This window comes from Vicugna pacos, chromosome 12 (assembly GCF_048564905.1).
Source record: "Vicugna pacos chromosome 12, VicPac4, whole genome shotgun sequence".
In the NCBI taxonomy this organism is placed as follows: Eukaryota; Metazoa; Chordata; class Mammalia; order Artiodactyla; family Camelidae; genus Vicugna; species Vicugna pacos.
In genome coordinates this window covers 57,810,797-57,823,679 of record NC_132998.1, presented here as the reverse complement: position 1 = coordinate 57,823,679, position 12,883 = coordinate 57,810,797, and the positions used below count along the sequence as shown (strand labels likewise).

General features: G+C 45.7%; 1 protein-coding gene across 9 annotated transcripts in view; it reads left to right on the top strand.

Annotated features, from left to right (window-relative positions):
* Nucleotides 1-12,883, top strand: part of PLA2G6 (phospholipase A2 group VI) — a 50,403-nt gene that overhangs the window by 36,612 nt on the left and 908 nt on the right. For 6 of the 9 annotated variants that reach the window (XM_031671726.2, XM_031671729.2, XM_031671725.2 and 3 more), the window contains 5 exons: nt 242-1,183; nt 10,179-10,315; nt 10,715-10,869; nt 12,046-12,213; nt 12,731-12,804. In XM_031671726.2, coding sequence (XP_031527586.1) covers nt 242-1,183; nt 10,179-10,315; nt 10,715-10,869; nt 12,046-12,213; nt 12,731-12,804 — 1,476 coding nt within the window. The remainder of the gene's footprint in view (nt 1-241; nt 1,184-10,178; nt 10,316-10,714; nt 10,870-12,045; nt 12,214-12,730; nt 12,805-12,883) is intronic. The other 3 variants (XM_006207078.4, XM_015241615.3, XM_072973505.1) reach the window with 1 other exon arrangement.

Below are 12,883 nucleotides of genomic sequence, written 5' to 3'. Positions count from 1 at the left end.
TGCACTTACCTTCCTTTATCTTTCTCTCTTGCACTTTCCACCTCCTGAAATACTGTGTTTATTCCTGTACTGACTTCACTGCTCCCTCCCCATGGCCCCGGTAGCAAGCGAGCTCCACTCCAAGGGCCTTGGTCTCCCCATACTCACGTGGCTGCCGCGGTAAAGATGCTCAGGGACACTGTGTGCCAAGTGCCAGGCTGTAAGGGGTCCCTCTTCTCTCCCATTGCTGTCCCCACTGCAGCCATGACCACCTGCTCTGCCTGGACGGAGGGGGCGTGAAAGGCCTGGTGATCATCCAGCTCCTCATCGCCATCGAGAAGGCCTCGGGCATTGCCACCAAGGACCTCTTTGACTGGGTGGCAGGGACCAGCACGGGGGGCATCCTGGCCCTGGCCATTCTGCACAGTGAGGGCAGCCCCTGGGCCTGGGGGCCAGGATCAGTGGGCCTGAGACCTGCCCTTGAATTGGGCTGGGTTTATTTTCAGGGCATTGCAGAGAGGGTCATAGGGGAGGGGAGGGCTCGTAAGCCCTTCGTGGGGCAGCCGAGGGTGCTGGAGTCTGAGGGCGGAAGGAGCAGGGCTGGGGGGCAGGGGGTGGCTAGTGATGGGCTGGAGGCTAGTTCAGCCTCTCATGCGGGCAGAAGCTCCCCTCTCCACAGCCTCCGCACGCACACCTCTGGCCTGGGTGAGGCGCCTTTGACCCCCATCTGTTCTGGGAGGCTCACAGGACAGGGCTGTTCCTTCTATTCTGTGACCAACAGGGTGGATCTAGATTTACAAGCTTTTACACTTTCAGGGCCCTTCTTCAAGGAAAATAATACAAAATTACGAATACCAAATGAAATATCAAACCTAGGCGCTGCTGAAGGGGGTCCCTGCCTGTGTGGGAAGTTGCACAGGAGGGTCCCAGGCGCCCCAGCTTGGTCCGTGCCTTGTAAATCCGTCCCTCTGGTTCCCGCAGCCGGCCTGTGCGCAGCCGTCTGCGGGGGGCGGCCCTCGTGTCTCTCCCCACCTCCGACCCCCTTGTTCCTAGGCAAGTCCATGGCCTACATGCGTGGTGTGTACTTTCGCATGAAGGATGAGGTGTTCCGGGGCTCGCGGCCCTACGAGTCGGGGCCCCTGGAGGAGTTCCTGAAGCGGGAGTTTGGAGAGCACACCAAGATGACGGACGTCAAGAAACCCAAGTAAGCCTCCTCGCTGGGAGCATCGTGGCTTGGTCCCAGCTGTGCACCCCTTCACTGTTACTGGGGCAGAGGGCCCCCTCCCCTGGTCTGATTAAAGCTGCGGGGAGGGGGAGCACAGGTGCAGAAGATCCTCAACCTGTGTCTGATATTTTTCCACCCGAACAGCACATCCCTGGGTCAGAGTGGGTCGGTTCTCATCTACCGCACACAGGCTTGCTGAGCACGGCTCTGCCCCGACCCCCGGCACTGTGTGTGTGTGTATGTGCGCGTCTGCGTGTGTGTTTGTGTGTGTGCACATGCCTGTGAGTCATGGGGTGATGCAGCATCAGGCGGAAAGGCTTCCAATCTGGCTAGGAGATAAGTGACCTGAAAAAAATGGCAGCCACGCAAGGCACCATGTGCTTAAGAGGTTCCAGAAGAGCCTTCAGCACCACCTTGTCTTTGTAGTATTTATTTCCCATCCTGGAATTACTTTATTGTCTGTCTAATGCCTAGCCCGCCTCCCAGACTCTGAGCTCCCTGAAGCAGGAACATGACTGCCTTGTTTTCCGTGTAGCCCCAGCATCTAGCATGGTGTCTGCCCCAGAGCAGGCCCCTGAAAAGTGCCCAGCAACTGCCTGATTATCTGTGGGAGCAAGAGGGAGAAAGGACTGTGGACACGGTGGTCAGGAAGGGGTGAAGTGTGAGCGAGCCCTAGTGGGGTTAAGAGGATTTCTTTTGATAATAACGCTTTTTTTCATTTAAGAGTAATACATAGTCTTTTAAGAAAAATTGGAAGATATGAAAAGTAAAAAGAGGAAAATATCATCCATGATTTATTAACCAAAAGATAATGTTAAAAAATTTTTTTGTTTATTTAGACATTCTTTTCCTTTTAACGGTGAAATAGAACATATATTTAGAAAAGTACATAAAACAGTTCAATGAATAACTCTAAAGCAAACACCCACATATGACCATCAGCCAAGTCCAAAAGCCCCTTTAGTGTGTGCTCAGCCCCCATCACAGCTCCTGCTCCCTGCCCCCAACAGGGTATCTTCTCTCCTGACTGGTGTGAACCAGACATCCTGGATTTTCTGTGTAGTTTCACCACTGAATGCATCCCTGAGCATGGTTTCGATCCTGCCCATCTCTGGGCTTGGACAGAAACATTTTGCGTGCTGTCTTTCTTCCCATCAATGCCATCAATTTGTCATCGTGGTCCCTGCTGTTGGATGAAACTGGGTTTCATTCGTTCTTGTTGCTCATATGACTACATCCCACAGTTTATTGCTCCAAATACCTTTGATGGACACTTGGGTTGTTTCCAGTTTGGCCCCCTTGAGTCTGCAGCAAACATTCTGGGACTTGTTTTCTGACCATGTCAGGCACACACCTAGGAGTAGAGCTGTGGAGTCTTGGAGGATGCATGGCCTCAACTCTTAGATTCGGCTTAACTGTTTTCCAAAGTGGTGGTTTCTGTTTTCACTCCCATTAACCATCTTTGAGAGTTCCTGGTGCTCTGCATTCTTGCTAACATTGCTTATTATCAAATATTTTTACCTTTCTAAATCTGGGGCGAGGGGTATAAGATAATGTCTCTGTTGGTTGGAATTTTTATTTTCCTCATTACTCATGAGGTTGAACACTTTTTCATAAGTTTAAAGGCCATTTGGATTTCCTCTTTTGTAAAGTTCCTGTTCAAGTGTTTTACCCATTTTTGGCAAAATTGTGCTGTGTGATTTTGGGGTTTTGCAGCATCTCAATGACCTTTTTTATATTTTGAAAACTAGTCCCTTGATGGATACATGAATTTGAAATCTCTTCTCCCACTCTAGGCTTGTCTTTTCACTCTCCTGGTGGTGTTTTGATAATGAACAGATGTTCTTAATGCAGTAGAATTTATAAGTGTTTTCCTTTTTTATCGTTTGTGTTTTTCATGTCCATTCAAGAACCCTTCCTTAACCTGAGACAGGAAGCTACTTTCCTGTGTCGGGTCAGGGCGCTCTCTAGATCTGCCTCTCCTGTTTAGGTCTTTTATCAACCTGGAATTGATTATTGTATTAGGAGAGATCCAATTTCCTGTTTTCCACATGAATAACCAGTTTCCCCAGCCTCACCTGCGAAAAGTCAGTCTTTCCATCCGCATCGCAGGTCTCACTTCCTCAGCCGTGGGTCAAGGGTCCTTCCTGGGACTGGTTTTGGTTGCAGAGCCCTAATTCTACAGCGTTTAAAACAAGTTCATAGCAGGGCTTCCCACCTTGCCCTCCTTCAAGGCTATTCTTGGAGGCCCTTTAGAGAAGTGGTTAAGAGCATGTACCCTGAAGTTTCCTTTTCTCGACAATGGGAATAATACACTACCTGCTTCCTGGGGTTTTCTTGAGGAGTAATAATAGTTCTATTTATAGAGCACGTAAAAAGCACCTCGCACGTAGAAATGGCGTGAGATATGGCTTACTTGTTGCTATTTGTACTTCCATAGAATTTGTAGAATCAGACTGTCAAATTCCACAGAAAAGCAAATCCCGTTGGGATTTTGATTGAGATTACACTGAATCTGTAAGCTTATTTAGAGGAGAATTGACATCTTAAAACACCAAGTCTTCCAATTAGAGAACTAAAACATTCCATTTGTCTAAAATTTCCCAGTGCGGTGTTACAATTTTATCCATAGTGATCTTACACAGCTGTGATTTTTATTAGGTGCTGCGTATGTTTTTGTGCTACTGTAAACTACACATTTTAAAACATTTTATTTTCTAATTGTAGCTGGTATTTAGAAATACCATTTATTTTTAAAATGTTAGTTTGGGGAAAATACACATAACATTTACTATCTTAATCATTTTTTTCACCTTAACCATTTTTAAATGTACAATTCAGTAGTGTTAAGTATATTCACAATGTTCTGCAACTGATCTCCTGACCTCTTTCATCTTGCACAACTGAAACCCTGTACCCGTTAAACAGCAGATCCCCATTCCTCCCCTCCCCCAGCCCCTGGAAGCCCTCATTGTACTTTCTGTCTCCATGAGTTTGACTCCTCGAAGTACCTCATGCAAGTGGATCATGCAGTATTTGTCAGTTTGTGACTGGCTTATTTCACTCAGCATAATGTGTCCAAGTTTCATCCATATTGTAGCATGTGACAGAATTTCCATCCTTTTTAACACGGAATAATATTCCATTGCCCATAAAGACCACATCTTGTTTATCCATTCATCTGTTGATGGACGTTTGGTTCATTTCCACCTATTAGCTATTGTGAACAGTGCTTCTGTGCACACGGGTGTACACAGAACTGTTTGAGTCCCTGCTTTCAATTTCCGGTACCTTGTACAGAGAGGATTCTGACAGGCTCAACTGGCTAATATTTTGTTTAGGATTTTTGTATCCATGTTCGTGAGTGAGATTGACCTGTTTATTCCCATTTTTAGGTTGCAGGGTTTTGGTTTAGGGGAAGTGTTTCTTCTTTTTCTATTTCCCAGAAGAGTTAGTATAATAGTGATTCTACTTCTTCCTTGAATATTTGGTAGAACTTGCCAGTGAGGTCATTTAGGCCTGGAGTTTGCTTGGTGGGGAGATTTTTAATGATGGAATTCATTTCTTTAAGGGTTATAAGACTGTCCAGGGCTTCTGAACATCTTTTTGAGTTTAGTTTTGGTTAAGTTATGTTTTTCTAGTAATATGTCCATTTTATATAAATCTTCAGATTTATTGGCATCGAGTTGGTAAAAAATTCTCTTACTATCTTTAATGTCCTCAGGATCTGTTGTGGTGGCTCTCTTGTCATTCCTGATTATTTACACCCCCTCTTTTCATTTTATCAGTATTGCTACCACAGGTTTTTTGATTGGATTGGTCTTTTAAAAACCCAACTTTGGACTGGCTATTTATTGGCTCTTTATTGTATGTACACTTTTGGTTTCATTAATTTCTGCCCTTACATATCTGTTCCTTCTTGTACTTTCTTTGGGTTTATTGAGTTGTTGAACTTCTTGAAGTAAATGTTTCGCTCATTGATTTTTTTTTGGCCTTTCTTTTGTTCTGCTATATAATATATGTGTATATCTTATATATGTGTGTATATGTGTGTGTGTATGTAAATCTAAACAATTTCCTCCAAGTACTGCTTTAATTACATCTCATTATCACGTTTATGACTGTTCATTTCAAAATATTTTCTAATTTTTATTATAATTTTTAAACCATAAGGTATTAAAAATGGCACTTCACAATTTCTAAACTTAGGGATTTTCTAGTTGTCTTTTCGTTATTAATTGTTTTGTGGCCAGGGGATATGCTCTGTTTGATTTTGGTGCTTTAAAATTTGTAGAGACTTGGTTTGCAGCCTTCTTTTTTTTTTTTAACATTTTTTATTGATTTATAATCATTTTACAGTGTTGTGTCAAATTCCAGTGTTCAGCACAATCTTTCAGTCATTCATGAACATATACACACTCATTGTCACATTTTTTTCTCTGATTTATCATAACATTTTGTGTATATTTCCCTATGCTATACAGTGTAATCTTGTTTATCTATTCTACAATTTTGAAATCCCAGTCTATCCCTTCCCACCCTCTACCCCCCTGGTAACCACAAGTCTGTATTCTCTGTCCATGAGTCTATTTCTGTCCTGTATTTATGCTTTGTTTTTGTTTGTTTGTTTGTTTTTGTTTTTTAGATTCCACATATGAGCGATCTCATATGGTATTTTTCTTTCTCTTTCTGGCTTACTTCACTTAGAATGACATTCTCCAGGAGCATCCATGTTGCTGCAAATGGCATTATGTTGTCGGTTTTTATGGCTGAGTAGTATTCCATTGTATAAATATACCACCTCTTCTTTATCCAGTCACCTGTTGATGGACATTTAGGCTGTTTCCATGTTTTGGCTATTGTAGATAGTGCTGCTATGAACATTGGGGTGCAGGTGTCATCCTGAAGTAGATTTCCTTCTGGGTACAAGCCCAGGAGTGGGATTCCTGGGTCATATGGTAAGTCTATTCCTAGTCTTTTGAGGAATCTCCACACTGTTTTCCATAGTGGGGTTTGCAGCCTTCTATATTCAGTGTTTGTAGATATCCCATGTGTAATTTAAAAGAGGATGGATTCTTCATTTGTTGAGTGCCGATATCTGCATGTGTCAATTAAATCATGTTGGCTAGGAACGCTGTTAAAAATTTTCAGTTCTTCTGTATCTGTACTAATTTTTTGTCCACTTCTGCCAGTTACTGAAAGATCTGCATTGAACTCTTCCACTGTGCGGATGTGCCTTTTCACTCTTTACTTCTGTCAGTTTTTACATGAATATTTTGACACTATGCTGTTCAGTGCATATCAGTGGACCTTTTATTATCATGAAGCAGCCCTCTTTATCTCTAAAAAGTCCTTTTTACTTTAATGTCTATTTTGTCTGATGTTAGTATAGCTACACTAATGTTCTTTGGCTGTGTTTGCATGGTATGTCTGTGGTCATGCTTTAATTTAACCTCCTTTAATCCTTATGTTTTAGATGTCTCTCTTGTGAATTACCTAGAGTTGATTTGTTCTTTATCTAATCTATGCATTGAGTCCATTTATAGCTTTTTAATGCATAATAATATACTTCCAAAAATTAACTAATTTGTTAAGTCTGGTTTAGCAGATTGGCTTGACTATCAGAAACTTCATATAGTTAATCTCGCAGTTTATAGAGCTGATCCATTTATATTTACGGAATTGCTGGTATATTTGGGCTGATATATGCTATCCTATTTTGTTCTGTGTTTCTTTTTCTCTTTCTTGCCTTCTTTTGGATTTACTGAATAGTTTTAATCATTACATTCCACCCCAACCCCAGTAGTTTCAAATTTATATGCTCATTTCTGTTTTCTTTTCAGTGTATGTTATAGAAGTCTAAATTTAATTGATACTATTAGCCTCCCCTTAGATAATCAATGATTTTTAAATGCTCTAATTCCATATTCCTTCCTCCATCTTATTTATAGTTACTTTTTGTATTTTAAATCTATCTTGCTTTTTGAAACCTCACGAGACATTGTTATTGTTTTTTGAAGTTGATGTTTATTTATATTTATCAAGTGGCATGCTAGTAAACCAGATCTCTGGGCAGGGGAAAGCCCTGATCTATGGTGTTTGCCAGCTCCCATGGCATAAATACTCCCACCTTGGCCAATCTCAAGCTACCAACAGTTTAACAACCAGCTGATGAGATTTAACAATAGGTTCTCACAACCAGTATGAGCTGGCTCTAGCTGTACCATTGGGTACGTATGTGTGTATGTGTATGTGTGTGCATATGTGTATTTATATGGATATATGTGTATCGTTTCTTTGCTTTACATTCTTTCCTGCATTCCAGACTTCCATCTGTGACTGCCTTCCTTCTGCCTACAGTATATTCTTTTGACTTTTCCATAGAGATGATCTGCAGGTAGTGAATTCTCCACTAGCAAAATTGTCTGCAGATAGCTTGCTTTCACTCTCATCATTTGACACTAGTTTTATTTCATCCTCATCAATTGAACATTCTTTTATTTCTCTCTTATTCTTGTTGAGTATAGAATTCTAGGCTGATGATTTTCTTGTAGAACATGAAAAATATCATTATCTTTTAGCATCCATTGTTGCACTTCCAAAGTCAATTTCAGTTTAACTCTTACTTCTTTGAAAGTAAGTGGTCTGTTCTCTCTGGATGCTTTTATTTATGTGTTTGTTTGTTTTTGGTGCTCTGTAGTTACACTATGTTATCTCTAGATATGAATTCCTTCTCATTTATCCTGCATGGGATTTTTTTGGTCTTCTTGAATCTTTGGATTGGTGTCTTCATTTCTGGAGGCCCTAGTCATTATCTGTTTACCCTTGCCTCTACCTAATTTTCTCTCTCCTCTCCTTATGAAACTCCAACTTAAAATGTTAGAGCTTTTCTATCTTTCATGTCTTTTAACTTCTCCTGTATATGCTTTCATTTTGTCTCTCTGAGGTGCATTCTGGATAATTTCTTCTTACCTATTTTCTAATTCACTAATTCTCTCTTTAGCTTTATCTGATTTTCCATTTAACCTATTCACTGAGTTTCTTATTTTATTTTATTCTTTAATTTCTAGAAGTACTCTTTGTTTTTCTTAAAATCTTCTAGGCCATTACTTGTAGTTTTCTATTCCCTAAATATATTATTTAGGGAATAATAATAATAATAATAATAATAAGCTTGTCTTTGATGTCATTAAACATTGTAAGCATACCTGTTTTATCATCTTCATTTGGGGATTCAAATAACTAATGTCTATGTAGGTATGTTTCAGGATTTGTGTTGGTTTATGCTGATTCTCATCCATGATGTGCCTGTTGTATACCCCTCCACTCTTTTTGGAACTGTGTGGTGTTCCTTAGTGCTGAAAAATAATATGTGCAGATTCTGTGAGGCCTAGAATGAGGGTATCTTCTCCAGAGTGTCTTGTGTTATCTCTTCGAGGTACCCACATACACTACCAACCAGGGCCACTGTAACTAAATTCTTGGCATGAAGGTTTTGGAACTTCCCCCCAGATGATACGAATTTAGACCACAAATTGACAGAAGTGTTAGTTTGTGGTTATACATTTTCAGGGATTTTTTTTCTCCCTCCTTTGTCCACTGCCAGGCAATTTTCTTTACAACCTCCAGGGATGGGAAAGGAGCAAGCTTATTTCTGGTGTACCATTATCTAAAGGGGTAGCCCTTTGGAGTTACAACCTCATGTGGGGAGGGCCTCCCATTAAATCCCTAACCTTTAGTGGGCCCTGGGCTTTGACTTCTGGCCCCCTGGCCCCCCGAGGCCATCAGCAGTGAAGTTCAGATTGGCAGTTTGGTGTCTGTCTTCAGGTCAAAGCTGGGTCTGTGCTCCGTTTACGTCTCTGGGTTTGTGCTCATCCTCAGAGTTTACCCTGGTCTTTCCTTTCTATCATATAAGATCATCTGTGCTTTTAAAATTAAAAAAAATTTTCCCCAGCATTTAATTTATTGTTCAGTGGAAGGGTTGTTCAAATAACCTTTCCACGATATTCTCAGAAGTGGAAAACTAATCTTTTATTTTTCCTCTGCAGAGTTTTTTGTTCCCTTTCCTTTATATTTTTCAGTGTAACAAACACATTTCTGTGTTAGTCTGAACTCCTTGCGAGCATAATTTGGAATGGCTGCAAAACATCCCGTTGTTAGTCACTCGCTTCTATTGTTTTCTTTTAGATCACTCATTTTTCACTCTAATAAATTACACTGCATGAGTAGCCTTAAACCAAAAGCTTTCATTGTGACTAAGAGTAATCCTTTAGAATAGATTTCCCAAATTGGAATTCCCAGATCAAAGAGCCAGGACCTTTGTAAGAGTCTGAATACGTATTAGTTTCCAGGGCTGTGCCAGTCTACCCTCCCTGCAGTATTTAAGGACACCTGTGTCTCTCGAGACAAGCGAGAGTCTTCTTTAATAGATCATAGACGCACATGGTAGAACATTGGCAAGGTATCAAAGGTGATATGCTGAAAAGTCTCCCCCCAACTCCGGTCCCGGAGCTGCAGCCACCAAGCAGTCCCCTGCCCCAGAGGCAACTCACTATTGCCAGGTTCTGCACATGGGTCCTTTTGGAGTTACCCTCTGACCAAGGAAATAGGTACTTAGGGTCATTTTGGTTTTGTTTTTAAATAAATGGTGGCATACTACACACACTGTCCTGAACCTTGCTTTTCCCACTTCACCGTAAGTCTTGGTGCTCACCACCCATCAGTATGTGAAGCACTTCCTACATTGTTCTGCTGTGACATGGACCCCACTGTGCAGGGGAACTGCGGGGCATTGAACAACCCATGCCATTAATAGTGCGTGCCCATCTCCCACATGTGTGGATGGCGTCCCAGAAGTAGGATTGCCAAGTTTAAGGATTAGTGCATCTGCAGTTTGGACGAAAATTGCCATAGGTGGATTGCCAAGAGTGGGTGGGTCAGTGGCTTCAGTGTCCTGGTCCTTGTTTCTCTCCAGGGTGATGCTGACAGGGACACTCTCTGACCGGCAGCCGGCTGAACTCCACCTCTTCCGGAATTACGAGGCTCCAGAGTGTGTACGGGAGCCTCGTTTCAACCAGAATGTTAACCTAAAGCCTCCAACTCATCCCTCAGGTTAAAACCATGTGTGATGCATCTGTGGGGAGCTGTTGGCCTGAGAGGCTGTGGGGTGGTGGGTGGGAGTCACAGGCTTGCTGCCAGGTCCCCCCAGGCCACCACCGTCCCACCCCCTGTCCTGGTCTCCCAGAGTGTATCAGCTGAGGGCAGGCAGAGCCGGGCAGCCGTCAGGGCTCGGGCAGGCCAGAGGAGGCCCTCGGCTGCACCCTGCCTTCCTCCAGGACGGCGGGGCCAGACAGCATGGCCATCGGTCCTGATCCTGCCTCTGAAGAGTCCCCAGCCTCTCCCTCTTCCCGCAGCACCACATGCACACACACGTGCACACATGCGCACATACCCTGAGGTCCAAAGCGCACATCTCATGTGCCACTGGGCCCCCTCATCTCCCACCCCCAGAGCAGCTGGTGTGGCGGGCAGCCCGGAGCAGTGGGGCAGCCCCCACCTACTTCCGGCCCAACGGGCGCTTCCTGGATGGCGGGCTGCTGGCCAACAACCCCACACTGGACGCCATGACCGAGATCCACGAGTACAACCAGGACATGATCCGCAAGGTGAGAGCCGCCTCAGGTCAGAGAAGCTGGACGTGACCGCCCACTACAGCCGCCCTGTATCGGCAACCCTTTCTAAGGACTGACTCCTAGGAGAGCAAGTGGCTTTTATTCATGTGTTCATTTATTTGCACGCAACAGCAACTTTATCTCACGCTTAAACCCGCTTGATTGGTAGTGCTGCCTGAAGCAGTGTGCTAAGAGGGGTTCTGAGGCCCAGTCTGGACTGGGTGGTGAAGCGTTATGATTAAGTACCAACATCTGCGGTTTGCGGGGAGCGCAGCCTGATACCAGTGTGTTCCTGTCGCAGGTGTAGCCACACAGCCTGGCCTGGAGACATGTGGTTGCCCTTGGGAAACTCACATTTAGGGAAGATGGTCCAAAGCAGGGACACACTTACCCAAGTGTTTTGGGTGCTGTGACAGAGGGCCCAGAGCATCACCTCTGCTGAGAGACCTGAGGCTCAGAAGGGCTCATGGAGGAGGGGGTCCTGAGGCCTTTGGGGATGAGGCAGTGCAGAGTCAGCGATTCAGAGGAAAAGCCGCAGCCCTCAGCCCAAGGAGCTTAGCGCAGAGGTGGGCACATGTGGTAGGAGAGGCGGGGGTGCAGTACATGGCCTCTGGGTGGGGCCTGACTCTGCCTGTGCTTCCCTTCAGCCACTATGTGTGGCTACTGATAGTACCAGCCTGGGGACTGTCGTGAGGCATCCATGCATTCTTATCTGTGAAGTGTTTAGGGCATACCTGACCTCGAGCGTGCGTGCTGTATGCTTGCTGGCTGTGTTTATCACTGCGGTCATCACCAAGAACCTTGGGTCATGACGCAGCCCCAGGTGACGCAGCTGAGAGGCGAGCGCCCTCTAGGGGCCAGATGGGGCAGGGCAAGCTTCCTGGAGGAGGAAGGAATCAGTGAGAGACTGTGGGATGGGAAGGGGTCCTCAGACATCATCCGTCTAAGTGGATGAGGAGCCTGGGTAGGTGGGTTGCCAGGGTCACCCAGCAGATTGGCAGCAGAACTTGATCCGAAGCAGAGGAGGTGCAGCATGGGCTGTGCTCTTGCCACATGAGCCTGTCGCCCCTCCTCATGCTCCCCCAGGGCCCCAGCCATGGGCCTCTCTTACCCCTGGGTGCCCCCTACCCAGAGGGGAAGGTCTCCTCTGACCTGGTCCTGTCCCAACAGGGTCAGGGCAACAAGGTGAAGAAACTCTCCATTGTCGTCTCCCTGGGGACAGGGAGGTCCCCACAGGTGCCTGTGACCTGTGTGGACGTCTTCCGTCCCAGCAACCCCTGGGAACTGGCCAAGACTGTTTTTGGGGCCAAGGAACTGGGCAAGATGGTGGTGGACTGTGTGAGTATGGGCCCCTCCCCAAGCCCACTTCCCTGAGGCCTCACCCCTAGGATGGTGTCCTCACCCTCGGTGTCAGGGGGATGGCAGGGCTCTGTTGGCCGTCCTTAGCCAGCTCAGGGGAGGGGTCCTCGGTTCAGTGTCTCATTGCTGGCAGGACCTTCAGTGACCACCAACAGTGGGGGGGTGTAGTGGCTGTGGGGCCCTTCTTTCAAGCCCTGCCCATGTGGGAGCCCAGAAGGTCAGGTGGACAAGCTGCAGGGGACAGGGATGTGGAGGCCTGTCCACTCAGCCCCTCCACACTCACTGACCCTGAATAGGCACTGCTGAGCCACCTGTCAAAGCCATGGGCTGTGCCCCTCTGATTGTATAGCTGGGACAGTCACTGAAGCACAGAAAGGGGGACTTGGCCATAGTCACTCTGCCAACTGGGGGCTAAGCTACCCTGGAACCTGGGGGCCCAGGCAGGGGCTGTGGGTGCAGCGCGGGCTGGACACTCACAGAGGCTGCTTCTCACCAGTGCACGGATCCGGATGGGCGGGCCGTGGACCGGGCCCGAGCCTGGTGCGAGATGGTCGGCATCCAGTACTTCAGGTGAGGGCTTGGCTGGCCCCGGCCCCTGGCCCCACGCCTGAACCGGCCATGACCTTCCCCACCCCAGGCCCTGGCCTGG